This window comes from Pteropus alecto, unplaced genomic scaffold (genome assembly GCF_000325575.1).
Source record: "Pteropus alecto unplaced genomic scaffold, ASM32557v1 scaffold81, whole genome shotgun sequence".
Classification (NCBI taxonomy): domain Eukaryota; kingdom Metazoa; phylum Chordata; class Mammalia; order Chiroptera; family Pteropodidae; genus Pteropus; species Pteropus alecto.
Genome location: NW_006433378.1, coordinates 7193240 through 7219907, shown reverse-complemented (window position 1 = coordinate 7219907; position 26668 = coordinate 7193240). Strand labels below are relative to the sequence as shown.

General features: G+C 36.0%; 1 protein-coding gene and 1 non-coding gene across 3 annotated transcripts in view; both read left to right on the top strand.

Moving 5' to 3' along the window:
- Positions 1-5306: 5306 nt before the first annotated feature.
- Positions 5307-26668, top strand: part of GMPS (guanine monophosphate synthase) — a 56764-nt gene continuing 35402 nt past the window's right edge. The window contains exon 1 of one of the 2 annotated variants that reach the window (XM_006908209.3): positions 5307-5721. In XM_006908209.3, coding sequence (XP_006908271.1) covers positions 5695-5721 — 27 coding nt within the window. In that variant the 5' untranslated portion in view covers positions 5307-5694. The other variant, XM_025044221.1, reaches the window with a different exon arrangement.
- LOC112476917 lies at positions 16333-16436 on the top strand. Its single transcript, XR_003045249.1, has one exon. It is a non-coding gene; the product is annotated as a U6 spliceosomal RNA (small nuclear RNA).

The window sequence follows — 26668 nt, the reverse complement described above, 5'->3', positions numbered from 1 at the left end:
TAAATTGCAGTAAAATAAAAAGTGTTGTTTTAAGCCACTAGGTTTTAGGGTGTTATAAAGCAATAGAAAACTGAAATAATTACAAACCCGTTATATTGTGGAATGTGCCTCTGTTTGGGTTTGTCTGATATTTACTCATGATTAGATTACACATTTTTGGCAAGACACCACTGAGTAATACTGTGCTCGGCTCACTATATTCATCACATGACACATGATGTTGACTTGTTCCATTACTGTCGATGTTAACTTTGATCACTTGAGTAAGGAGGTGTCTTCAGGTTTCTCCAGTGTAAAGTTACTCTTTTTCCTTGAATAATTAATAATTCTTTTGTAGGAAGAGGCTTTGAGACAATGTAAATAAAAACTGTTCTTATCTAGATTTCACTCATGTCTTTTAACACACATTGATGTTTCTTGTCTGAATTTTTCATTTCTGTGATGGTTGCAAAATGATTACTTTCTAATTTAATTATCCCTTTGACCTTTATTAGTTGACATTTTATTATAAGGAAGGGGTTTCTCTCCATTTAATCATTCATTTACTTATGTAGTTATAAACAGATGGATTCCTAATTTAATCAGTTGATATAATCTGTTTACCATCTCTATTTATTTTGATATACTGTCCAAGATTTGGCCAGTAAAAGTCCTCTCAAACTGAATCCTGTGTCCCTCTGACATGTCCCTATTATTCTCTGAGCACTTCCTTATTTACTGGCACAAAAAGATGTTCCTGGTCACCTTGTTCTTGCCTCGGTCTTAAAATCAGTCATTTTTCTAAGAAGGCCTGGTTCCTCTTGTTGGAGGTAGGTATTTAGAAATCAGTATCTGGGTGCTATGTTTGCTCATTGCTACTGGGATTATATTGGTTCCAGGGCTTTCCATGGACAGAGACAAGTAAACATGTAAATACAGTAGAGGGTGGTGAGCACTAACGAAGGAAAAGGGTTATGGGAACACAAAAGAGCAAGGGACATCTATCCAAGGACTTCAGAGTTGTAGGGAGGGAAACAGAACTAATCTAGACAGAAGATATTTAGGTGCAAAAGGCCCAAGGCAAGAGAGAAAATATCATGTTTAAGGAACTAAAGCAGTTTAATATAGCTAGGGAGTAGAGTGAAGGGGCCATGGTAAGAGAACAGGCTACAAGTCAACAGGGGCTGGCCAAATCTGCATGTGCCAAGTATGCAACACTGGAAGTTTGAAGTTTATCCTGAGAGCAATGGGACGCCATTAAGAAGGGATATATGATTAAATTTTATTTTAGAGCAGTTGTTTTCAAAATTTTAAAAAACACATACCATCCTAAAACGATTTTGAAAAACTATGTACTTGTTTCCACATTTTAAGTTGATACCTAATATTTTTCATAAGTTTAAGAGTTATTTGATTATTGGGAAATTTAAAATAGTAAACATTTTGAAGCTGAAGATGACCATGGATTATATCTGAAGTAAATATTTTATGATATGATACACAACAAATCTGGGAATTTCTATGGATTTTATCAAATGTTTCATGAAAAATGTGTTGGTCCCGGAAATCACACAATTACATCTATAAGAATCAGCATTCTATGTTGCCTAGGTTGTTCTGAATTCACAGTAATCTTCACTCTTAACAAAAATATGTATGTATAAGGCAGGTAAAGGAAGACTTTAAGATGCTTCAATTAATCATTAAAATAGGTTTCCAGACTTCCACTTCTGCCAAAGATGGAGTAACAGGTATTGAATTTACCCGTCTGCCTGAAACAACCAAAAAAAAACCTCATACAAAATATATAAAAGAATGGTTTCAAAATACTAAATATCACACATCAAAGGACAGTGACCTGAGAAACAGGCAACAAAAGAGATGAACCCTTCAATTGTCCCAGCCTACTGCCTTGAGAATCTCCAGTTTATATACATAAACCTAACCATATCAATAATCATATGGGAAGTAAATTGTCTAAACACTTCAATTAAAAGACAGAAGTTGACAGATCAGACCAAAAAAAACAAGCAATTTAAAATATTTATGACCCTATTAACAGAACTTCAAAATACATAAAGCAAAACCTGATAGAACTATAAGAAGAAATTGATAAAAATCACAATTATAGTTGGAAATTTTAGTACCCCTCTCTCAATACCTTATAGAACAAATGAAAAGAAAACTAGCAAGAATATAATAGTCTTGAACAATACTATCAACCAATTTTACCTACTTGCATTTTAGAACACTACACATAATAGCAGCAGAACATTCACCAAGATAAACTATATTCTAAGTCATAAAACCAATCTCAAGATATTTAAAGGAATCAAGTCATACAAAATATATTCTCTGACCACAATAGAATTAAGTTAGTAACCAATGATATAAAGCTCTCTGGAAAATCTTCAAATATTTGGAAACTAAATTCCACGGTTTTAGATAACCTATAGGTCAAAGAAAAAATCAAAAGCAAAATTTGACACTATTCAGAATCAAATAAAAAAAAATGATATATAAGAAATTGTGGGATATTGCTAAAGCAGGACTCTGGTGGAAATTTATAGGTGTAAATTCATATATTACAAAAGAAGAAAGGTCTCAAATCAATGATCTCAGATTCCAACTTAAGAAACTAGGAAAAGAGAAAATTAAAGACAAAGCAAGAAGAAGAAAAGATATAATAAAGATCAAAGTTGAAATCATTGTAATAGACAGGAGAAAAACAACAGAGAAAATAAAACTAAGCTGTTTTTTAACATTGGTAAACAACTAGCCAGGTTGATGAGAAAAAATAGAGACAACACAAATGACCAATATCGGGAATGAGAAAGTTGACATCCCTATAGATTCTAGATATTAAAAGGATAACAAGAGAATATTATGAATAACATTATGCCTATGAATTTCACAACTTAAATGAAACTGATAAATTCCTTGAAAGACACAAATTGCCAAAGCTCACTCAAGAAAAAACAGATAACCTGAAGAGCCCTATGTCTACTTTTAAAAATGGATTTTATAGTTAAAAAACCTAATTACAATGAAAACTTCAGGTTCAGAGGGCCTCATTGGTGAATTCTACCAAATATTTAAGGGAGAAATAAAACCAATTCTATACCAGCTCTTCTACATATAATAATTCTACACAAACATAACTTTATTCTTTGAGGCCAGCATTACCCTGATACCAAAACCAGTCAAAGACATTACAATAAAACTACAAACTGGTATTCCTCATGAACATAAATACAAAACTTTGAAACCAAAATTTTAGCAAATCCAATCCAATACCTAAAAAGGAAAAATACATTATGATTACTTTTAGTTTATCCCAGGAATGGAGGGATGGTTTAACATTCTAAAATTGATCAGTGTAACTTACCACATTAGCAAACTGAAAATAGAAATACATAATTTCAATAGAGAAAAACATTCGACAGTATCCATTCCTGATAAAAATTCTCAGCAAAACTGGAATATAAGGAAACTTTCTCAAGTTGATAAAGCACATCTATGAAAAAGCTACAGCTTATGTGTGAAACTGAATGTTTTCCTTCTAATATTACAGTGCTAGTGAAATTGGCCACAAAAATTGGGGGACTTTTGTTTTGTACTCGTTGAGTTTGTGGCCCAATATGTCATTGAACATCTAATTGGGGATATGTAGAGTGATATGGATCTGGAGCTCTCTTCTGAGCTCCAGACATAATTGGCTCAGGACATAGAGCCGATTAGGGGTATTTTTAAACAAGTCTATATTTTTAAAGAAGTGCCCCCAAGGAAACACATGTGAAAAGATGAGAAGAGGGTTAGGAATGGAAATACTGAAGAAAACCAACACTTAAATCTCCTCCTGTAGGATAAATACAGGAAGTGGGGCAAGAAAAGGTGACCAAGAACAGTCCTTGAGGTGAAAAGATGCTTCTATGATGTATTGTAAGAGAAGTCCAGTTTCAAGAAAAAGGGAGGGGGTCAATACAGTCAAAAGTTGTAGAAGAAGAACATAAGATATAAGGATTCTGGTACAGGCTGATATTCTTAGCCATAAACATAAGTGACCACTAGAATACATTTAAACTAGGCATTATCTAATATAGATGGGATTTAGCCAATCCTTAGTGCCAGCGGTACATCACATTCCATTACATTCTGGGTGGATGTTGATGCAAGTTGAAGCTCTCCTATTGGTTACTACTGTTCTCTGGATTGTTCATACAGATCTACCAAGAGAACCCAGTATCCATGGCTTTACAAAGTTCAAGTATCTATTTTTCAGCTCAAAATAGGGTAAGTGAAATGCTTTCTTTGAGTCAAAAGGCCCACTAGAGCCTTGGGCCTTTTGTTCCTGTAAATATTTTACTGTCGAACTATCATTTCCCAAAACAGGTGCCCCTTATCTATACGGAGAGCAGAGGCATATTATGTCACTAAGCCTCAATTCCTTCATTAGTAAAAAGTGGGTACGAATATCAATCCTACCTCACTACTTGCATGAAATTGGTTAAACAAAATGAGTTTTGGGAAGTCAAAGTTTCTCACTTTGGCTCTTTAATACCTGGACTAGAGCCTGACACAGCATGAGCTAAGCAAATTTGGCTGTATTATAACAACTGAGTATTTGTTAAAAGGCTTTGTTAACTGTAAGTGGTTCCAAGTGTTTTTATTTATTCCCCAACGCCATGTAGGCCCTCACGTGACCAAATTCAATGTAATATCTCATCTTGACGGGTGCCAAGGAGTAGCTGAAAGGACTGCAGTCCCAATAAAAACAGTTTGTTGTGCAAACTGAGCTTCATGACCAGCCCTTTGGTCCAGTTTCCCACCAGATTGTCGCCCCCCCAATTTTTTCTTTTGGAAATTCTGCATCCGCTGTATAACTTTGGCAGGACCAGTGATCAAGTCTCATTTTGACATCCCTTGACACGCTGCCACGAAACTCTTCCAAGTAGCCTTGGCCTCCCCGCACGTCCCTAAACCTGAGGCTGTGCCATGGGCTGCGTTCTCCGAGGGAGGCCCTCAGCTCTAAAGTAGCCAACTCCGCGCCGCCAGTCCCACAGTGGACGGAAGCTGCAGGCGAGCGGACGAACTGCAAGGCGACTGCAGCTTGGGTCTTCTTCCCAGGCTGGCCTTAGCGGCGGGGGTGAGGCGCGCTCCACCCACGGCTCCTCCTGGGGCCCGCGGCCGGGTGTCGGGGCGGGACGCGCGGAGCCGGGGGCGGGGATAGGGGGCGAGGCCGGGAGCCGCAGGCCCCTCCTCCCGTGGGCGGGCAGGCCGGGGACTCGGGCGGGTTTCTTCTGCCGGGAGCGGGCCTCGGCGGCTGGGTGGACCGGGAGGAGGGAACGGACGCGGAAAGCCCCACCTCCTGAAGCGGGCTGTTCGGCAGCCGTCAGTGTGTGTGTTTGTGTGTGTGTGTGTGTGTGGTGGGGGGGTGTCCGCGGCCCCGCTGTCTTGCCGAACGGGCTTTGGCTCCTCCCAGTGGCCGGCCGGGGCGGAAGCAGGAGGCGGTGGCAGCGTGTGCGCTGCTGGTCTCTCCCGCGGCGCTGGGGCCCGCGCTTCGCCGCCGCCGCTGGATTCGGCGCTTCGCAGGCGGCCGGCTGCTCTTCGCGCTCTCCCGTTCCTCAGCCAGGCCTCCCCCTCGGCCCGTGGCGTCGACCCCGCCGGCCCTCTCCCGCCCCGTCGCACACTCTGGCCACCGCAGCCCCGACCCCGATGGCTCTGTGCAACGGAGACTCCAAGGTCAGTCTCTGGCGCGGGGGTCCCTGTGTCACCGCCTTCGGACGGAGGCGAGGCCCCGGGCCCGGGGGCCACCGCGCGGAGCCTCCCCCGCCCCCTTCCCCAGCCCGCCAGCCGAACCCTGCGGCCCCAGCAGCGGCGTGTCGGAGAGCCACGGGCCGGGCCTGTGGCATGTTTTCTCCTCGGGAGCGGCAGGTGCTTTGTTGATTTTGTCTGCGTGTCGGGGTTCCTGAGCCCGCCAAGCTCTGGGCGTCGGGGAAGGCGTCAGTTCCCTGCGGCCGCGGCGCTGGTCCTGGCCTCCCCCGCGCCGCCGTGGAGCGCAGAGCCCCCGGAGCGCGGCTCGTGGGTGGGGGTAGGGAGGCGATGGGGGGGTTTTGGCGGCGGGAGGGCGGACTTAGCCCTCACCCCGTCACCTCTGGAGGCTGGGGGCCTTTGGTGGAGCTTCCGCGGACCCGCCGAAGTCAAGGCAGGGTCGAGGCCTCGCGTGCGCGGATCGAGCTGGGCCATCCTCTCGTCTTCCCGCCACCCCGTTTCTAGCCCTCGGGGAAGCCCGCGGGGTTCCCCCACGCTGGCCTGGGGGTCCGCGGCGGCTGGGCTGGCCCTTGGCGAGGCCGCGTGACTGCAGCCCGCCCCCGCCCGGGGTCAGGGCTGGTGGCCCGAGGGTCGCTCACTCCGTTCCCCTCCCCCATCCTCTGATGGAAGGAGGGTTTCCAACCCCGCTCCCATCCAGGTCGCTCCTTATTTTATCTGCTCGTTTGCGGCGGTACCGGCTCCCGCAGTGGGAGCCCTGTCCCCGACGCTAGCCGCTGCCACCATGCAGGAGGGCTGGGGACTCGGGAGTCCCGGGGTGCTGGAAAAGTATCTAAGTTGATGTGCGGAGTGGGGAGAGCACGTTTGGGCCGCTGCGGCGGTTCTCGTCACCTCCAGCTCACTTTTTCTTTAGACCGTCTTTCGTCTCGCTTCTGAATTGTGAGCATCTTCGCTTTCATTTCTCTGTTCCAATTTTCGTTGGCCTGGAGTTCTCATAGACCCTCACAAAGTCAATTTGTCAGCGGGAAACGGCACGATTTTGAATTGCGATTTACTTGAGCAAGGTGTACCTCCTATTTGCTATTGAGGGCTTTGCTTTAAGAAATTACTTCATTAAATTTCATTCAGGTGTGTGGAATTTTAAACGTCAGATGGGAATTGGTGGTGTAAGTCAGGTAGTATTCCCTTAACAAAGGTGGTGCCTAAGTGGCACATCTTAGTGGGTGCTCTTCGTGAGTGCTTGCTTAGTATCTAGTAAACATTCAAAAAGTATTTGTTGAACAAGTGAGTGAAGATTGTAAGGTAGCTGACATACTCTTAAACAGAGGCAACTGATGCTAAGACTACTTGGAGCTTTTTCTCAGGATTAGATAAGTAAATGGAGACACTCAAACCTGAGAATGTAAACCTCAGTGTATGGCTCTTTCCTGCTAACTTGCTAAACATTTTTCTTTTTAATTTTGAGCCTTACAGCTAGCTTATTGGAAAGATTCAGCTTTGTCTTGGTAGAGGAAATGAGTTATTTCCTAGCTGGTATTTTTTTGTTTGTTTTTTTTCCACTTGAATTTTAGAGGCTCTCAATCAGTTTGATATGTTTGAGACTCAGTTGAATTGTCGATTAGTTTATTTTTATTTCAGGGTCGTTTATATTTTATAGCATAATCAAGAGTTGTTCTTTTTTTAAAAAAAGTTTTTGACTGTACTGACAATTAGATGTGGACCGAATGGGAAGTATTTTCAAGAGAAGTACAGAGAAATAATGTATTTTATCAAATCTGTTATTATTTCATGTACTCCTAAGGGAAAAAAAACCCGCCTGCAATTAAACCATATGTCATTGATGATAGGAAACATTTCAGGTAAACAGATGTTGAAGTATGGGGAGTGTGCATGATAAAGTAGGTGAAATAAGATATTCCTAAGACATCCACCTGGAAATCTGAGTAGGCATCTATTTTTCGTAGCTTACCACTGAACCACCTTTCCCTCTAGAGTGAAATTCAAGCTTACTTGGTGCATCTTTTGTGCCTCTGACAGTTGTGTGTAAATCCTAGTTTATAAATTAAAGAGAAGAAAGCTGATTTTGTTCTGGTACATTTCAATTTTTATCACGGTTTTCTAAAATGACTTTTTTTCTGCATGATAGAAATTCGGGAGAGACCTAAAATCTGTAAAAGTTTTTGGACTGTTTTATCTACAAAGTATCATTTTAGAACTGGAAAAGACCTTTATGTATTCTAGCTTCTTATACTGAAAAAGACGTAGCTGGGACTAGAACCTAGTTTTTCTTTTTCTTCAGCCCTGTTTTGGCTAACCATCCAAGGCAGAGATTTTTGTTTCCTTAGTTAAGGAGCTGATCTGATGTTATTTGCTTAAGATCTTATTTAACATAAACAAGAGCATAGGCAGTCAGCTATTCTTTAAAATTTTTTTATAGCTATTCAGTGTTGTAGATGAATATTATATGAATGTCAAGTATTAGACATAACTTTTTTACGGTTTTATTAAGACAGGATTATCAGAGTAATGTTCTTCGGGCCACTTGTCAAGTTTCCCACTTTTTGGCCCTATTTAAGCCTCAGACTCTTTCGGTTGTAGTAGAGGTGAGACTTGCCCCACCACCTTCACTTAAGATGTTGACTAGAGTATTTCATACTTGGATTAAGGTTATCTTATAAATACTTATTGCTTTGTTAGAAATTTAAATTTGGTGTTTTAAATTTAAGTTTTTGAATTGAATGGAAAGATGGGATGCATTGAGAATTAAACTATCCTTTTATGATAACCCCATAACATTCTTTTTAAAGGTCAAAAATAGGTGTTTTTTTTTTCTTTTCCGCTTCAGATTTTGTTCTGTTAAGATATTCATTTAGACTGGAAGAGCTATTATAGACAAAAGGAATGGTTTTTATTGTTTTCTGTTCTTAGACTTGGAAGGTTTTGAAATTCTTCCAGGAACCTCAGATGACCTTGCCTTCAGCATGGGCCAACTTGTCACTTAAGGAAAATAATTGTTTTTTAAGAATTAAAAAAATATATAGAGACTTGTCCTGTACTTGTTCAAATATGTTTGATATTTTATTAAGGCTATTTAATGAATTGTATTTCAAAAGATGCTGTTTGAAATAGTGAATGATTATTTGCTATCCCTAACGATAAAAGTTTCCTTTGTTATGTTGCTTACACTGTTTTCATGACTAAACCTAACCTAACCTAAACTCTTAAGATGCTTAGAATGAATGAAATCCTCAGGGTTAATTCAGACTTCTGAAACATGAAACACTTTGTGAATTAAAAAAATTAATTGTTTCACAGAATTTTGAATCTGTGTAGCATATATAATTTTGGGTTGTATAGAATATTCCTTTTTTCATGCTTATTGTGAAATAGAGATGTTTCTGTATTTGCTCAAGAATCACAGTGGTTCAAAAAATAGCTTTAATAATAGTTTGATATTAATTGGTTTGCTTGTTGGTGGACTCTTACCATGGCTTTGGGTTCATGGTTTTGAGGACCCAGGAGTTGTTTTATGTAGTTATGGCTACACATTCCCAATTATAGTCTATTATAATGTGTTAAGGAATAAGGTGTTTCGTTATAGTAGTGTGACTATATAGTCTCTTCGTCTAAACTGGGGCACTTGATCATAAAAAGAAGTGCTAAAAATAATAGAAATTTCTCATTGCTGTAAAATAAAATGTTACCAAACATTATAAATAATTGTGGATTTACTCAATATGATAATTAAATGGCAAAACTCCTGTAGCATGGGTGTGTAGATTAGTCTCTTTGTACAGTATGCACAGAAACACATGGTGTCTCTTTCCTGCATGTATTTCACAAACACCTTCCATTTCCCGCTTACCCAGCCGATGGTGGCCTGGAGGTTTTGAGCATCTTGCATGCTGAGGAATGGCTGTGGCACAATTGGGAGGTGCGCCAAGTGGCTGGCAGGGGCAGCAGCTTTAAACATTTCTCCCATCAGCATCCAAGACTGGATAGAGGTAGCTACCTCTAGTGGTCTATACGTAGGTATAGTTCGTTTTTTCAGGAAAAGGAGATGGGCTATTAGCGATTGGCTTTCAGATTGAACCAGAAGTTAAAGTGAAAAATCTATTCACTGCTCCTGCACTCTACACAATGCTAGACAAAGTCATGGCAGAAAGTGTAAGTATAAAGTGAAGTATAACAAACCCATCCTGTCTTAGTTTAATGCAGTTATTCATAATATGTTTAAAAATGAAAAATATGAGACATTTTAAGCTGAATGGGATAGGAATAACAGGTATGAATTACAATAGTCCTCAGAAAACAGGGTTGTATGGTCACTCCAACTACAGAGCGCATAGTATCCTGATTTTGGATCTTGATTTCTCTAGTGACATGTAGTTAAAATTTGGCTAAAATTCCAGCCTAATATGTATACATTAGAATAATTTTTCTAAGTTAGTAACTATGCTAAGAGAGTTATTCTAAAATTCTTAAAAATTGTCAAATTACTTATTTTCTAAAAGTTGAGAACCAGCAATATTGAAACTAACCAAAAGGAAAAATAATCTGCTATAATCTGCCATAAAATTTGCAGAGGATATTTCCCAAACCTTTAAAGCTTCCAGAATGTGTAAAATTCTGGTAGTTACTCCTCTTTGTCACCTGGAGAACAGAATCCTTTTTATCTCTCAAACTCTTGGAGATCTGTGTACATTTAAATCACCCTCACCTTGTCTTTAATTTGGAGAACTAGTTTTAGTAATTTTTATCTTGTGAATTTCATTACGAATGTAAATCTAGGACTCCAGAATTCTGAAATTCTGCTTTTGGACACATTTTGGATGAACAATCCCTAATATGGGAAGCTTTAGATGAATAAAAATACTTGCAGATATAACATTGTTTTGATATATTACTGGTAATACTGAAACTTTTTTATGCTATGATTCCCCCCATTCCACATTTTATGAACATTTCAAACAGATTAAATTTTAGTCTACATCTGTGCGTACCACCTGGATTCTACTATTCACTTTTCTTAACTACTTATTTTTATAATAGCTTTATTGAAGTACATAAAACGTGCTCACTTAAAGGGCACAATTCAGTGGTTCTTAGTATATTCACAGATTTGTACAACCACCACCACAGTCATTTTAGAACATCCTTATCCCCTCCAAAAGAAATCCTGTACATTTAGCAGTCAGTCCTCATTTCTGCCCAGCTGTCTTTCCCAACCCAGGCAACTTCTTATCTGTCTACTGTCTCTGTTGATTTGCTTAGTTTGGACATTTTATATGACACAATCTTACAACATGAAGTCTTTTGTAGGTTTCTTTTACTTAGCATACTTTAAGAGTTCATCCATCTTATAGCATGTGTTAAGTACCTTATTTTTATTGCCGAATAATATTCCATTGTATGGATAATATCACCTTTTATCCATTCATCAGTTAATGCACATTGGGTTGTTTATATTCTTTGGATAGTATAGATAATGTTGCTGTGAATATTCCTGCATAAGTTTTTGGGCAGACATAAGTTTTCACTTTCCTTGGGTGTATACTTAGGGAGTTGCTGGGTCATGTAGTGGTTCTGTGTTTAACCTCTTGATGAACTGGAAAACAGACTTGTTTTCCAAAGTGACTGCAGTATTTTACATTTCTGTCAGCACAGTGTATGAGATTCCAGTTTCTTCACATCTTTGCCAACACTTGTTTTGATTATTATAAGCCATCATAGGATATGAAATGGTATCTCATTGTGGTTTCGATTTGCATTTATTTAATTACAGATGTCGAGCGTCTTTTCATGTGCTCATTGGCCATTCATATATTTTATTTGGAGAAGTATATTCATATCTTTTGCCCATTTTGAAGGTGGGTTATTTGTCTTTTTATTAAGTTATAAAGTTCTTCATTCTAGTGACAAGCCTCTTATGAGATAGGATTTGGGGATATCTTCTGCTATTCTGTGGGTGGGTTTTTTCACTTTCTTAATGATATCTGAAGATGCATGAAAGCTTTTAATTTTGATGCAGTTCAGGTTTTTCTTTTGTCACTTGTGTTTTTTGCATCATCTAAGAAATGTTTCCTAATTCAAGATAATGAAGATTTGTATAATTGCTTGTTTTCTTCTAAAAGTTTTATAGTTTTAGCTTTTATATTTAGGCCTTTGATCCATTTGGAGCTAATTTTGGTATATGCTATAGGTAAAATACCAGCATTATTCTTTTGTTTGTAGCTATCCAGGTGTCTTCGTACCATTTTTTTGAAAAGACTATTCTTTCCTTCTTGAATGATCTTGGCACCCTTGCAGGAAATCAGTTGACTATTTTTAGACTCTTCAATTCTGTTCTATTTATCTATATATCTTTATGCCATTATTACATTGTCTTGATTTTGTAGCTTTGTGTAGTAAGTTTTGAAATTGGGACGTGAGAATCCTCTCCCCCCGCCCCCAAGTTTGTTTTGGCTATTCTGGGCCCTGTGAATTTCTGTGTGAATTTTAGGATAAGCTAATCAATTTCTGCCAAGAAGCCAGCTAGGATTTTGATAGAGATTGTGTCGAACCTGTGGATCAATGTAGGGAGTAGTACTATCTTAATATTAAGTTTTCTGACCTATTTAGGATGTTTTCCTATTTAAGTCTTTAGTCTTTCAACAGTGTTACATAGCTTTCAAGTATAAGTTTTGTACTTCCTTAGTTAAACTGTTTTATTCTTTTCGATGCTATTGTAGATGGAATTATCTTAATTACATATTAGCATAGTTTATTGCAAGTGTATAGAGACACAATTAAGTTTTGTATATTTATCTTGTATCTTGGAACCTTACTAAACTTATTTATCTACTTACTAATATTTTAGTGGAAGCCTTAGCATTTTCTTTATATAAGATCATGTCATTTGCAAATAGAGATATTTTTTCTTTTCCATTCTGATGCTTTTTATTTCATTTCTTGCTTAATTGCCCTAGCTAATAGCTCTACTACAATTTTGAATAGAAGTGGCAAGAGCAGAAATCCTTGTTTCTGATCTTAGGAGGAAAGCATTTAGTCTTTTGCCATTAATGATGAAAGCTGTGGGGTTTTCTTCTTTTTCTTTTTCATTTTTTTTTTTTTACAGATGCCATTTATCAGGTTGAGGAGTTCCCTCCTGTTCCAAGTTTATTGGGTGTTTTTATTATGAAAAGATGTTGGATTTTGACAAGTGCTTTTTCTTCATATATTCAGGTGATCATACGGTCTTTGTCCTTTACTGATATAGTATATTATTAGATTAATTGGTTTTTGGATGTTAAATTAAACTTACATTCCTGGAATAAATCTCATTTGGTCATGGATGAGAGTTATATGTTGCTGGATTTGGTTTCTTAACAGTTTTTTGGAGTTTTGCATCTATATTCATAAGTGATAATGGCTTGTAGTTTTCTAGTGACTTTTTGGTTTTGGTATCAGGACAGTACTGGCTTCATAGAATGAGTTGGGATACCTTTCACTTTTTCCTATACTTGCTTTATGTGACCAGTATTTTGTGTGATACCTTACATTTTGGTGGACTCTTTTCATATTATTGTAATGAACTGTAAGATGTTGCTTCCAAATTCAACATCTGATTAGGTGAAATAAGGCATAATACAGCGTTAGACTGATAACTCTTTTGACGGTAATCGGTATACTTTGAGTAGATATAGCTTGAGTTAGTCTGAAAATTTTTAGGGATAAAAGTATAAACTTTTAATAGATGATTAATTTATCCACTTAAGCAGATAGATTAAATCTATCAAAAAAACCTGATAAGATTTTTGATTTTGTAACAGAGTGGCTTTTAGATTTTAATGAGTATTGGCTTTGTTATTGACAGCATGGCATAGCTTGACCACCCAATGTCCCTGAAGTGTTTATTGTAGCATTGTCTCTCAGTTTGTGGAGAGAAATGGTAGCTTGAAAAAGGTCTAATAGATGTTTTGTTTTGCTTGTTTTTACTGAGGTGAAATGTCCATGTAGTGAAGTGCACAGATAAACTTTAAGTGTATTATTTGAGTTTTGACAAATGTATATACCCATGTAACCACTACCCTAATCAAGATATAGAACATTGCTATCACTCTTAAAGTTCCTTCATGCTCCTTGGCAGTTAATTTCTCTATTTCTCCAATAACAACCACTGTTTTGCTTTCTATATCCGTACATTAGTTTTGTCTGTTTTTGAACTTTATATAAATGGAATTGTGCAATGATTGTCTTCTTTCAGCATAATGTTTTTGAGATTTATCCATGTTTTTGCGTGTATCATTAGTTTGTTCCATTTTTGTTTTTGCACAGTATTTCACTTTATGGATATAGTGGAACTTATTTATCCATTCATATGTTGATGGCCATTTGGATTGTTTCTAGTTTTTGTGGGCTGAGGTTTTCATTTCTCTTAGATAAATACCTAGGAGTGGAATTGCTTGATCAGAGGAAAGCCCCTAATAGGTTTTGGTATTGTTCCATTTCCTACAGCTTGGAATGTTTAGGCTGTAATAATAGGCTACTCAGTGCCTGCAAGAGATAAATCTTGTTATAGTACAACACTTAAAAAATTGTATTATAATATCTTATAATTTTACAATAACCCTTATGGATATTTTAAAAAGTACTTTGTTCAGCTGTATTTTAAGGGCAATACTGTGTGCTTTGTGGGCAAACAGGCTACTTTTAGATTGGCTTTATAAACATAAAAACATGTACCAGTAGAAATGAAACTGTTTGATAGTAGCAATCTGAATTTCATATATAAAATTAATTTGACAATAAAGCTGAAAAATAAAGAGAATTGGAAATGCTGCGGATCTAACAAAGTTGAGTTTTTAAAAAAATGCAACCTTCTTATTCATGCAGTATTTCATATAAGGCTATTTTTAGGTATTTTATAAGGAAACTTCTGTTTGTGAGGTGCATTAACCTGTCCAGTGTAGCACATCTTGGGCTCACCTGGCCTAGCTCTCTAGAGGTAATTAATAATGCCTCTAGTTTCTCTTTCCTTCATTAGTTACCCCTTAAGAAGGGGGTAAGTATGCATTTATATTTTAATCTCTAAAGCTAAAGAATCACTGTAATGTGTCTTAAAAATAAGATCATAGAACTAAGCATGATCATAGCCAGTTTGTATAATTTTGCCCTACATTCTTATATATTTCTGTTATCTATGGCTAGGGAAAGCAGAATCATAACATGCTATTAATTCAGAACCTGCACATGGATTCTTTGGTATTAGACCACTTTAAAAAAAAACTTCACTTAGGTGATATTAGAAACACTTTTTTCATAAAGACATGTGATCATAATTTCTTGGTTATGAATTTGTGGGTCAGTTCAGCATTGCTGAGCTCCATGGCTCTCATCCTTCTCTTGGAACTAGTAGGCTCATGGTACTTGCAGAATGATGGCAGAAGCACAGGAGGCAAGTGGAATCACTGAGATGGCTTAAGCCTTGGCATACTATCACTTCTGCCCTCATTGTATTTGCCAAAGCAAGTCTCGTGGTTGAGCCAAGTATTAGGAGTGAAGAAATATATTCTGCTTATACCAGGACAAACTGCAAAGTCACATGACAGAAGGCATGTGTATAGGGAATAGTGAAGAATTAGGGCCAATAACATAGTCTGTTACATATGGAAAATTAAAAACATATGCACAAGTAGAGCAAATAGTATAACATCCCTATCATGTGGCTCAACAGTTATAAACACATGGTCTAGTGTTCTTCATATGTTTACTTAGTGCCTCAGAGTAAGTTATGTACTTCTAGTCTCTATGTTTGAATGTTAACATTGGTCAGTAGATTTTGGTGTTGCCAACTTACCCGTCCATTATCAAGTTTCTCATCGGTGTGTCATGCGACAATTTTAATAGCCAGTGCCCTAGTTCAGGGCTTCTCACAGATCTGCAGTAAAAATTCAGTTAAAATTTTTTTTTTACAGATTTTATTCTACTAATGACTGCTATTTTGTAAACTACAATAATTTTTTAGACCAATTACATTTTTAAAAATCTAAAACAAAAAGAAAAATCAAAGCTCCCAAATTTTATTGTAGAGTCAACAGAAATAAAATTACTCTATCAACTTATACACATTTATGAATGCTTATGTAAAATTTACATACCTTTGTTTTTTAGATTATGAACAGTTTGCAGACTGGTACTGGTCCTTCTGTGAACCACAGTAGCTTAGATTCATTATTTTATTAGGGATTGCAAAATGGCGATATTCTAGTTCTATTATTTCTGGAATTCTTTTATAATAAAGAATTTTCTCTCCTTAACGGATGGTTACTTGTGGTAGGGTTCCTGCTGGAAAGGCAAAATGCATGCCTTCCCATTAGCTTCACTAATTTTTTTTAATAGTCTTTTCAAGTTTTATTTCATTATTATTTGCAACAACATATAGTTGCTACAAAAGAAAGGGTCATGTGTAGAAAGGCGACTGGGTTTATTAAGTATAATAGTAGCATTTTGAAAAATAGACTGTGTGCTAATACCTGTGAAATTGTTATGTTCTATTGCTTAAACTTTACAATTTTTTTTCCTTAAGAAAAAAATGTATAATTCTTGCCTTCAGTAGCACATGTACTAGAATTGAAATGATACAGGAAAGATTAGCATGGCCCCTGTGTAAGGATGACACACAAATTCATAAAGTGTTCCCTATTTAAAAAATAAAGAAAAGGAAAAGAATATAGGTCTTTTCTAAGCTAAAATTACTTAAAAGTATTTTAGGAGTAGTGATTATATGAGGCAAAATTGATTGTTCACAAACTCAGTAGTATATTTAGGAAGAGATAGCTCTTTGATTATCTTTCATCGCTGCATGAAGAATGTCATCTTGAAGTCATCTTTAGTGTACTGAGATAGTGTGGCGAGATGAAGTGAGGCCTTGAAATGTGGAGATAAATCTGTATTATTTGTTTGTTTGCTTCTTTGCAAAGAATCTTTGGTCCTTTTTCATGTTAACAAGCTACACACATGTGCACAATTGATGTCACTTTCAAAAGAAATATTTTCTGTTAAAAATGATAGATCTCAGTCACAGTAAGAATGCAGAGTTCAGTTGGGAAACTAAAGGTCAACATAAAGAAAAAAACCTGTGAGGTGACTGAAGAGATAATCAGACTGAACATAGTTCAGAACTTTTCCCTCCAGTGTTTTAATAGTATGACAACAGTCGTTACTGCATGTTTAGATGTGTACAGTGACAACTTTTAGAAATAAGCAGGTTGATTTGGGCAGATCGATAGCGGTTTAGATTTACCTATAGATAACCTTGTTTCTCAGTTTGCTAATGCTCACCATTGAATGGAAAAACTAATAAAACTTTTAAAGATTTAAAAATCATGATGTAAAGAGTAGTATACTTTAATTTAGCCAACAGTGCCAAATTTTCTTATTTATTTAATTTAGAACTGGCTGCATAAGTGTAGTTTGTCAACCAGATAACATAGCCATAACTTTCTGGTAAGACCTCTTTTAATATAAATGTTATCCAAGGAGAAAATAATTATTTACTTCAAAAGGTTTAAATATTGGGATTAGAAATTGATACACTGGATTAAGTTTTTATTTTCCCTCAAGTTAGAAGAGAAAGATAATACAGGGTTGTGGTTTTATCTTTTTACCTGGTGTTTGCATAACTGTATTTACTTTACCTGAGAAGATGGAATTCCTCAGCCCTTTCCATGGTTAGGGCTTCTGTTTGGGGCGCTCTGGCTGTCTTTAAGTGGGTGCTAAAAGGAATATCTGAGTCCAAGCTAAACTACTTTTTTAATTCATTGATTTAGATAGTACATTCAAACTGTTCATTATGCTCAGGGAGTAGTGCCCACTTGAACTTGAAAGGAGCTGTTGGCACCTTATTTATAGATAAGGGTAGAAGAGAATTTGGAATGACTTTGAAGACTTAAGAGACACAGTTATTCAAAACAATATATATGAAGTTCTAATTAGAAGTACAAATTGATTTAGTAGAGGAGAAAAATAAGTTAGAAATGATATAGAGATCGTGGTGGTTTGGTCCCATTTATTGTGTAGAAACAAAGTAGGAGTGATGAATACCTACTAGCTTAGCATCTCTATAGGGAAAGCATTTTCTCCATGTATGAAGTCATTAATAAACTAAAATAAAAGGCTAAGACAACACTGTATGTCACTAGGGGCTTGTATTTCCCAAACTTATTGAACACTGAGAACAACAGTAATTTAAATGGAAGGAATTCCAATAGAACCCAATAGGTTGCATGTTCAGATTGAAGGAGATAGAGAAGAATGAACTCAGATAAATTGAATGCTCAAAATTTTTTACAGTGTCTAATATCTACAAATGTATTGAAATTGTAAGACAAATGCAGCAGAAGTTAGTGATTATAATTTAGGCAACATGAAACAATTGCTGTTTGGTAAGCATTGCTTATACAACTCAATGTATATCTAGTGTTGTATATTAATGCATCAACGGTTATATCATGACTTCTAGATTTGTCTCAAGTATAACACCATTTCCTAAAGGCATGTTATACATTTGTTACATAAAATGAACAACTGTATAACTATCACCTATATTTAATAATTACACCCAGAATTTTTATATATAAGACTTAGACCTTTTTTTTAGAATCATATACCACTTATTCGCAGATAAAGATTATCTTTGTATATGTATGAAATAAATTAGTTTTGATATTTCTAAATCTCCATGCTCAGTCTGACTCTTCTAAATTACCTTTTGATTTGAGTTAGTTGTCCAGGTCTTTTTTTTCTCATATATCTTCTATGCCATCAAGAATTTTGGTGGTTCAGCATTTCTTGAGAGTGCTCAGTTACTTTTGGGATTTTTTTCTATGCCATTGACAATTCATTCTGCAAGTTTTGATGCTAGCACTTCCTTGATCTTACCAGAAGATGTCAATGGAAGTTTTTCAGGTAATAACCAGAACTCAGTCTGTCAAATGGTTTTTCAGTGTTTTGGCGACTGAATGTTAAGCGGTTGCGCTTGTCCAATCACATACAACTAGGAAAAACGATCCACTACACTTTTCGGAGATCGTACTCAACTGTTCATGAAATACTTAGAGGAATGACGTAGATGATGAGTTTACATAAAACTCTAACATGTCTATTCTAGATGACTTTTAACCAAGCTCACCTGTATTTCTTTGCCTGAACCCTCAGGTCATTTTTCTGCGCTAAGAGAAATTTCCTGAGGTGCTCTGGGAATCGCTTTCTCTTAAGGGATTTTATGGCAAATTGTACATAACTGTGACCACGGCAATGACAGTGGTATCATTGAGCTAATGGAAAACTTAAAATACAGTGTGATTTCAGAGATGTCTGACTTTTTTCATTTGGCATGTTTAAGATTGATTAATCCTTGCTAGGATTTGTCTGCAGGAGGACAGCATACCACTCCTGGGACCATGGAGAGTTTAAAGAGCAGTTTAGGCTAAAAAGTAGGCCAAGGCCTCATAGGGTTTGAAAATTATTTTGGACTGTATTGAACTTTATTATAAGGGGAAGTTACTAGAGGGTTTTAAGCAGGGAAAGGACTTGAAACAGATTTTTTCCTTTTAAGCACACAGGCATGTTAACCAAGTGATTAAAGTCAGTATTACTAGTAGTAGAACAAATGAACATTTTGTCCTTATTGTTATCACGTCAGGAGGAAGCATGATAACATAACCAATGTAAAATTGTTGCCGAAAATTATTTCTAGAATCTAATCATAAGGCAACAAACAAATCCTGGTTTAGGACATTCAACAAAAAGGTAGTCTGAACTTTTAAAAAATGTCAACATCATGAAAGACCATAAAAAGGTAAAGTAAATAGTTCTAGATTAAAGGAGACAATGACACAACATTGTGTATGGTTTGATAGGATTCTGGAATTTTTTTAAAAAGCCATAAAGGACATTATATGTAATATTTTGGGAAATTTGTTTGTGGATACTATCAGTGTTAAATTTCTTGAGTGTAATAATGGTATTGTAATTATGTAGGAGAATATTCCTGTTTGTAAGAGGTGCATGCTGAGAAGATTTTTGGAGAATGAAGTACCTACAGCTTGCTTTCTTGTAGTTTGAAGAGTGGGGGAGTATATAGAGAAAGAAAGAAGCAAATGTGGCAAAATGTTACTAATGCTGAATTTAGGTGGAGGGCGGTGTTGTTCATTTTACTATACTTTCAACTTTTTCTATAGGTTTAAAATTTTTCAAAATAAAAGAGGAGGGTAGACCAAGCATATAAAGACAAGAGCTAGGGTCTTAACTCTTGCGTTTAACTCTGTAGTGGTAGGTTCAAACTTTATTTAACATTGGGTATGAGATGGTTGGTCTCTTATGGAAAACCTTCTGTGAAGTTGACATTTCTAAAGTACCTGAGGTGGTGGATAATTTTGTGAAGAAAATATACTGTTTTTCCAGGGTTTATTTAGGGTGTGGTAAGTTTAGATAGGTAAATATGGTCAAACTTTCAGTAGCCTTTTGGTAATGAAAGGATTATTCTGGGTAATTGAGTACCTCAGATCACTAAAATGTCTGTGCGGAAGGTGTTTTTAAAATCTCTTTTAATCTTAAAACTTTTAATTTCCTTTTGACAATTAAAAGCTTCTAAAGTGAAAGGCCTTTTTGAAGATTAACTACCCAAGTTTTATATTTTTGAAATTCAATTTCCAAAATAATTTATATAGTACAGTAACACATTCTCAGACATCAGAACATTATTTCACTCACATAAGCAAACTTTCTAAAGTAATAAAGCTTCTATCTTTTTAGTACCAAAATATTAAAAATAAAATAACTTTGAAGGTAGCCTTCTAAAAATATGTTTGTTTACCCACTTTCCTTCCAATTGTTTTGGGGTTTGGAAAGACCTGTATTTTAGTCTTGCTTTTGCCAGTATGTTCCCAGGCAAATAACATGATTTTTTATCTGATTCTTATTTTCATCTATAAAATAGAAATACATATTGTTAAGAATGAATAAAGCACCTGAAATAATAGGTGCAAAACTAAATGTTAGTTCCCTTCTTTTGCTTTAAGAAATCTTTCTATTGTAAAATAAAACACAGATAACTTCACACAACAAATATATAGTTGAGTGAATTGTAAGTTATATGCACTTTTTATCCAAACTATTCAAAGTTTTTTTTTTTTAAGTCCAACAATTTTGTTAAGATTATGTCTTAAGATTGGTTATTCTGGGTTCGTAGTCTAATTTTGATTCATATTCTTTCATATAATTTTCTAAATATCTTTTAGCTCATTTGGATATAGGGCATTCTACTTTTGATCTGTTGAGTACGTCTTTCTGTCTTGCTCTCTTGCGGAGATGTTATTCTATTTCTTATTCCCTCTTTTTTTTACTATTTATAACTTTGTATGGGATTTAACTTATGTACCCCTATTTCTTTTTAATGTGAATTTAATTTTCCTGAATATTTAGAAAGAATCTTGGTTCAGATAACATAACTTTATAAGCATCCCCTTCTGTTAACGTGGCAGCTTGTTTTCTGAGGATTCCTGACTCTGATCCCACCCCTTCCGCCCTTCTCTTTTCCTTCTTCCTTGTCCTACTTAATTTTGATTCTGCTCCCAGCAGTTGCTTCTCATTGTGAGCCCTGTCCTGGAAGGAAGCCCTGGACTGTTAGTTTTGAAGGTTCATGAGAATTAAACTCTTATACTCCCTTTAGACTTACCTTGAGCCTTTTTCCACCTGTGCACCGTGGCGTAGGCACACCTCCTCCCAGTGCAGCTGCTGTTCTCCAGTTGGCCCTTGTACTTTCTAGCTGGTACTCATTTGTAATTTTGGAATTCACTTGTTCTCAAGTTCCTAATGAGGCCAGGTTGCTTCCTACACAGATGCTATAATACCAGGGTTTGTGACTGGTAGTTTGTTCCCATCAGCTTATATTTTGAGGTTATTAGGAGGATTACTTGTCATTTATTAAATGACATGGTAAATGTCTTGGGTTTTGGTTTTGCTGTCTGGTCATTCAGTGATATGTGTGGGGATTCAGGAAGATCCAAAAATGATGCTATCTCTATCTTCGCTGAATCTGCCAGATTCTTTTGCCTTATTCTTAAATAGGAGGCTGAATATGGTTTAGTTTTTCCTTAATATTGTTGTCTTGATATCTTAGAAGATATCTTTATGAATATCATTTACTTTATTTTGATGACCTCCAGTCAGTTGGATATTAACCTTAAACCTTTAGGGTTTGTCTTTACTTTTTAATAGATTTTATAACAAGAAGAGATTTTTGTGTCTTGTGATGTTAAATTTCATTTGTCTCTACTATTGATGTTACTAACAGCTAACTTCTTTTCTCATTAGGGTATTTTTTCTCATCTGTTGAAGGTTTGGAAGTCCTAGTTATCGAACTTTACAACTCTATGTGAAGTAAAAGTAAATAGATTGAAAGTTTTGAGGGAAAGGAACTTTTGATTTTATTATTAGTGACGTTTTGCTTTCTTGTTGAAGCTTTGTGCCGAATAGGCAATTTGATAGCTGAGGTAGAAGTAAAGGAAGAATTCACAGTGTTTCCTCGATGACCTCTCATATAATATGAACACTTTTTAAAATTGCTAAGAAAACAGTAAAGAATTTTCTTTTAAAATAAATTTGTTTAAGTAAAAATTAGTTGATTTAAAGAAATAGTTCTCACTGCACAATAGCAAAACAACTGTAAAAATGATCATTTAAGCTGAAACTGCAAAAGAATTTTAATAATCAGTGGAAAAATTATGGTTTCATGACCTTTAAAAATTTTATTAAAACAATAACTTACAATTAATTATAAAAGTATAGAGAAATAAAATAGTAAAACTACTATTTAGTATAGGATAACTTAAAGCATTAGAAACATTGAAACTTGTTTTATTTCTTTGTAAAAATGTATCACAAGTAGTTTAAACAGTGTTTCCCTTCACATCTTTTCTATGACTTGATGGCTTTCAATATTTTATTCTTTGCACTTCGAATGTCATGAAATATCTCCAGTAGTTTCTCTAAAATTTGAAGTATTTTTCTGGATTCACTTCCTCTGGGACAGCCTTTTCATTCTTTTCATCACAGTGACTTTCTTCATTGATGTTGATAAGTTCCCATTTGCTAAGTTCCTCTGCCTGCACATCTAAAGGCGCTCAAACCACAGCAGTGTCAACATTTGCCATGGCCAACTATTTCTTCTGTAACTTCATTTACACTGGATTCGAATTTCACTTCCAGCGCATGACTTTTCATTTCTTTGCTGCACTTTCATCTTCATTGGTAAGTTCTCTTTTTGGATTATCCATATGTGTAGAATATCATGTGGCTTTATCACTGGGTGTCAAGGAGGCAACAGCTGCACTCTTGTCTGTTGATTGTCAATGCCCAAACACCAACAGACTTTGAAAGAAGGGACATGATTGGTCACTGATTGTGATGCTCATCTGTCTTTTATGTGATGATTTGTGGATTGAAGAACTGGCATTGAAGTTTGTATTTTATGTACTCACAGTTAATATATGGTAACTGAAATTTGAGCCATGTTCTTCAGGACTGGTCTTGTTAACTAAACCTTGGTATACACCATGGTAATTGAAATTCATGCATACCAGAATCATGCAAAATGAGAACTATGCCTGTAATTAAAAAAAAAGAAAGAAAGAAAGAGGCTATATTTGGATTTGGAAAATATGTGAAGGTGATCATAGGACTGAATCTGAGAAATTTACATAATAACGTAGTAGTCTTTCAAAAACCCTTTATTCTTTACAAGAAAATAGTTTAAGATTAAAGGATCTTAGGTATATTCCTTAAAGGGGAATTCGTGTGTGTGTGTGTGTGTGTCTGTGTGTGTACGTGTACATTAAGACTAAAGGCAAAGGTCTGAAAGGAAAAAGTTTTAGCATTTCTTGCACTAATATATTCTGTAAACTTCTACTTCTTTCTGCGATTTGATTCTTCTCCATTGTTCAATACTTATATGATTAAAACCTTCATATTTGTAATCTGAGTAATTCTGGCCTGTGGTTGGTCCCTTTTGTTAAATCCTCCTCTGTAGTGGTTGTGATTGTTGCTATTTCATTACTCAGCAGAAGTGTTGTGAGGTCTGCATTTATTTTTTTTGCATAAATAGAAAGGGAAGAGGGCTATAAAGGGTTACACAGTGCCTAAGGGACTGAATTAAGCTCTTTTTTATGTGCAAACTTTACAACTTGGAAGGGGAAAAAACTCCAAAAATGTTTATTGAAACATTTACAATATATTGAAGAGTATAAAGAAACAAAGTTAAGATCACCTGTAGTTCTGTCACTCAGATAAAACCTCTGTTAATATTTGGGTGTATAACAGTCCATACTTTTGTTTTCATACATGTACACAAACATTCTTTCACTTTTACACAAAATATTTAAAAATGGGACCACATTGTATATGCTTCCTCCAAGTGGATTTCTAGGGTACAGACACATTTTTAAAGCTTTTTTTTTTAAAAAAGAATATCCAAAACATTATATAGAGACTAGATTAAAATGAACACAACGTACCTCTTACCCAGGTTTAATGATTTTAGTAAATAAGCACTCTTGTTTCATCTATACTCTTGCATTATTACGAAGTCAGTTCCAGGTAAATATTTCAGCATACATAGTTAAAAATTTTACTTTTTTCCAAATTGCTTTTCAGAAAACTGTCATCAATGTACACTTGACAGAGATAAGATTTAAAAAGCTTTAAAAAGTTTTAATGTTGTTATTCAGTATGGTATTGGAAGTCTTACTCAGAGTAATCAGGCAAGAGAAAGAAATAAAAGACATCCAAATTGGAAATCAAGAAGTCAGATTGTCACTTTTTGCAGACATGATTCTTTATATAGAAAACGCTAAAGACTCTGCCAAAAAACTATGAGAAACAATAAACAAATACAGTAAAGTTGCAGGGTACAATATCAGTGTACAAAAATCCATTGCATTCCTATATGCCAACAATGAAAAACCAGAAAAAAATGGAAAAAAATATTCCTTTGCATTTGCAACAAAAAAGAATAAAGTACTAGGAATAAACTTAACAAAGGATGTGAAAGACCTGTACACTGAAACCTATAATACCTTATTAAAATAAGTTGAAGAAGACACAAAGAAATGGAAAGATAGTCTGTGTTCATGGATTAAAAGAATCAACATAGTTAAAATGGCCATATTACCCAAAGCAATATACAGATTTAATGCAATTCCTGTCAAAATCTCAACGACACTTTTTAAAGAAATAGAGCAAAAAACCAGATTTGTATGGAACCACAAAAGACCCCAAATAGCCAAAGCAATAGAAAAAAGAACAAGGCTAGAGGTATCAGACTCCCTGACTTCAAATTATACTACAAAGCAACAGTAATCAAAACAGTATGGTATTGGCAGAAAAACAGACACACAGACCAATGGAACAGAATCGAGAACCCAGAAACAAACCCACTTATATATGGACAAATAATTTTTGACAATGGAGCCAAAAGCATACAATGGAGACAAGAAAAGCCTCTTCAGTAAAGGGTGCTGGGAAAATTGGAAAGCCACATGCAAAAGAATGAAACTAAACTGTTTGTCACCATACACAAAAATTAACTCAAAATGGATCAAAGACCTAAATATAAGACCTAAAACAATAAAATGCATAGACGAAAACATGAGTTATAACCTCATGGACCGTGGTCTTAGAATTTTATGAATTTGACCTCAAAAGCAAGGGAAGTAAAGACAAAAAAGTAAAGGCAAACTGAAAAGCTTTGCACAGCAGAAGAAACCATCAACAAAGCAAAGAGGCAATCAACTGAATGGGAGAAGATTGTTATTTGCAAAGAATACCTCCGATTGCAGGCTAATATCCAAAATATATAAAGAACTCATACAACTCAACAGCAACAAAAAAATCCATTTAAAAAATGAATAGAGGACCTGAACAGACACTTCTCTCAAGAAGACATACCAACAGCCAACAGACACATGGAGAGATGTTCAACTTCACTAGCTATTAGCGAAATGGAAATCAGAACCACAATGAGAGACCACCTCATACCTGTTAGAATGGCTATCATCAACAAGACAATAACAAGTGTCAGAAAGGTCATGGGGAAAAGGGAACCCTTTCATATATTGCTGGTGGGAATGTAAATTGGTACAGTCACTATGGAAAACAGTATGGAAGTTCCTCAAAAAAAAATTAAGAATAGAATTACCATGTAATCCAGCAATCACTCTCTGGGTATCTACCTCCCCCCAAATTTAAAAACGTTTATTTTTAAAAACATATACCCGTATGTTAATTACAGCATTATTTACAGTGGTCAATACACAGAGACAACTGAAATGTCCTTCGATAGATAATTGGATAGAGAGACAATGTGGTACGTGTATACAATGGAATATTACTTAGCCATGAGAAAAGATGAAATACTGCCATTTGTGACAACATAGATGGATCTTAAGAATATGCTAAGCGAAATAATTTGGACGGAAAAAGTTGAGAACCATATGATTTCACTCATGTGGTATACAAAACTGAAAGCAACAAACAAAAACTCATAGACACAGACAACAGTTTAGTGGTTACCAGAGGGAAAGGAGGTGGAGAGGTAGAAAAGAGTGAAGGGGGTCAAACATATGGTGACGGAAGGAGATTTGACTTTGGCTGGTGAACACTCAGTGCAATATACAGATGATGTATTATAGAATTGTACACTTGAAACCTATATAATTTTATTAACCAATGTCACCCCAATAAATTGAATAAAAATAAAATTTTAGTGTTATGAGTTACGTTCTATATATATCATTTTACTCAGTTAATACAAAGAATTCTAATAAAGTAAATTTGGAAATGCTTATACTCTGGCAGCAAACTTTACAGTTTCTCATCAATC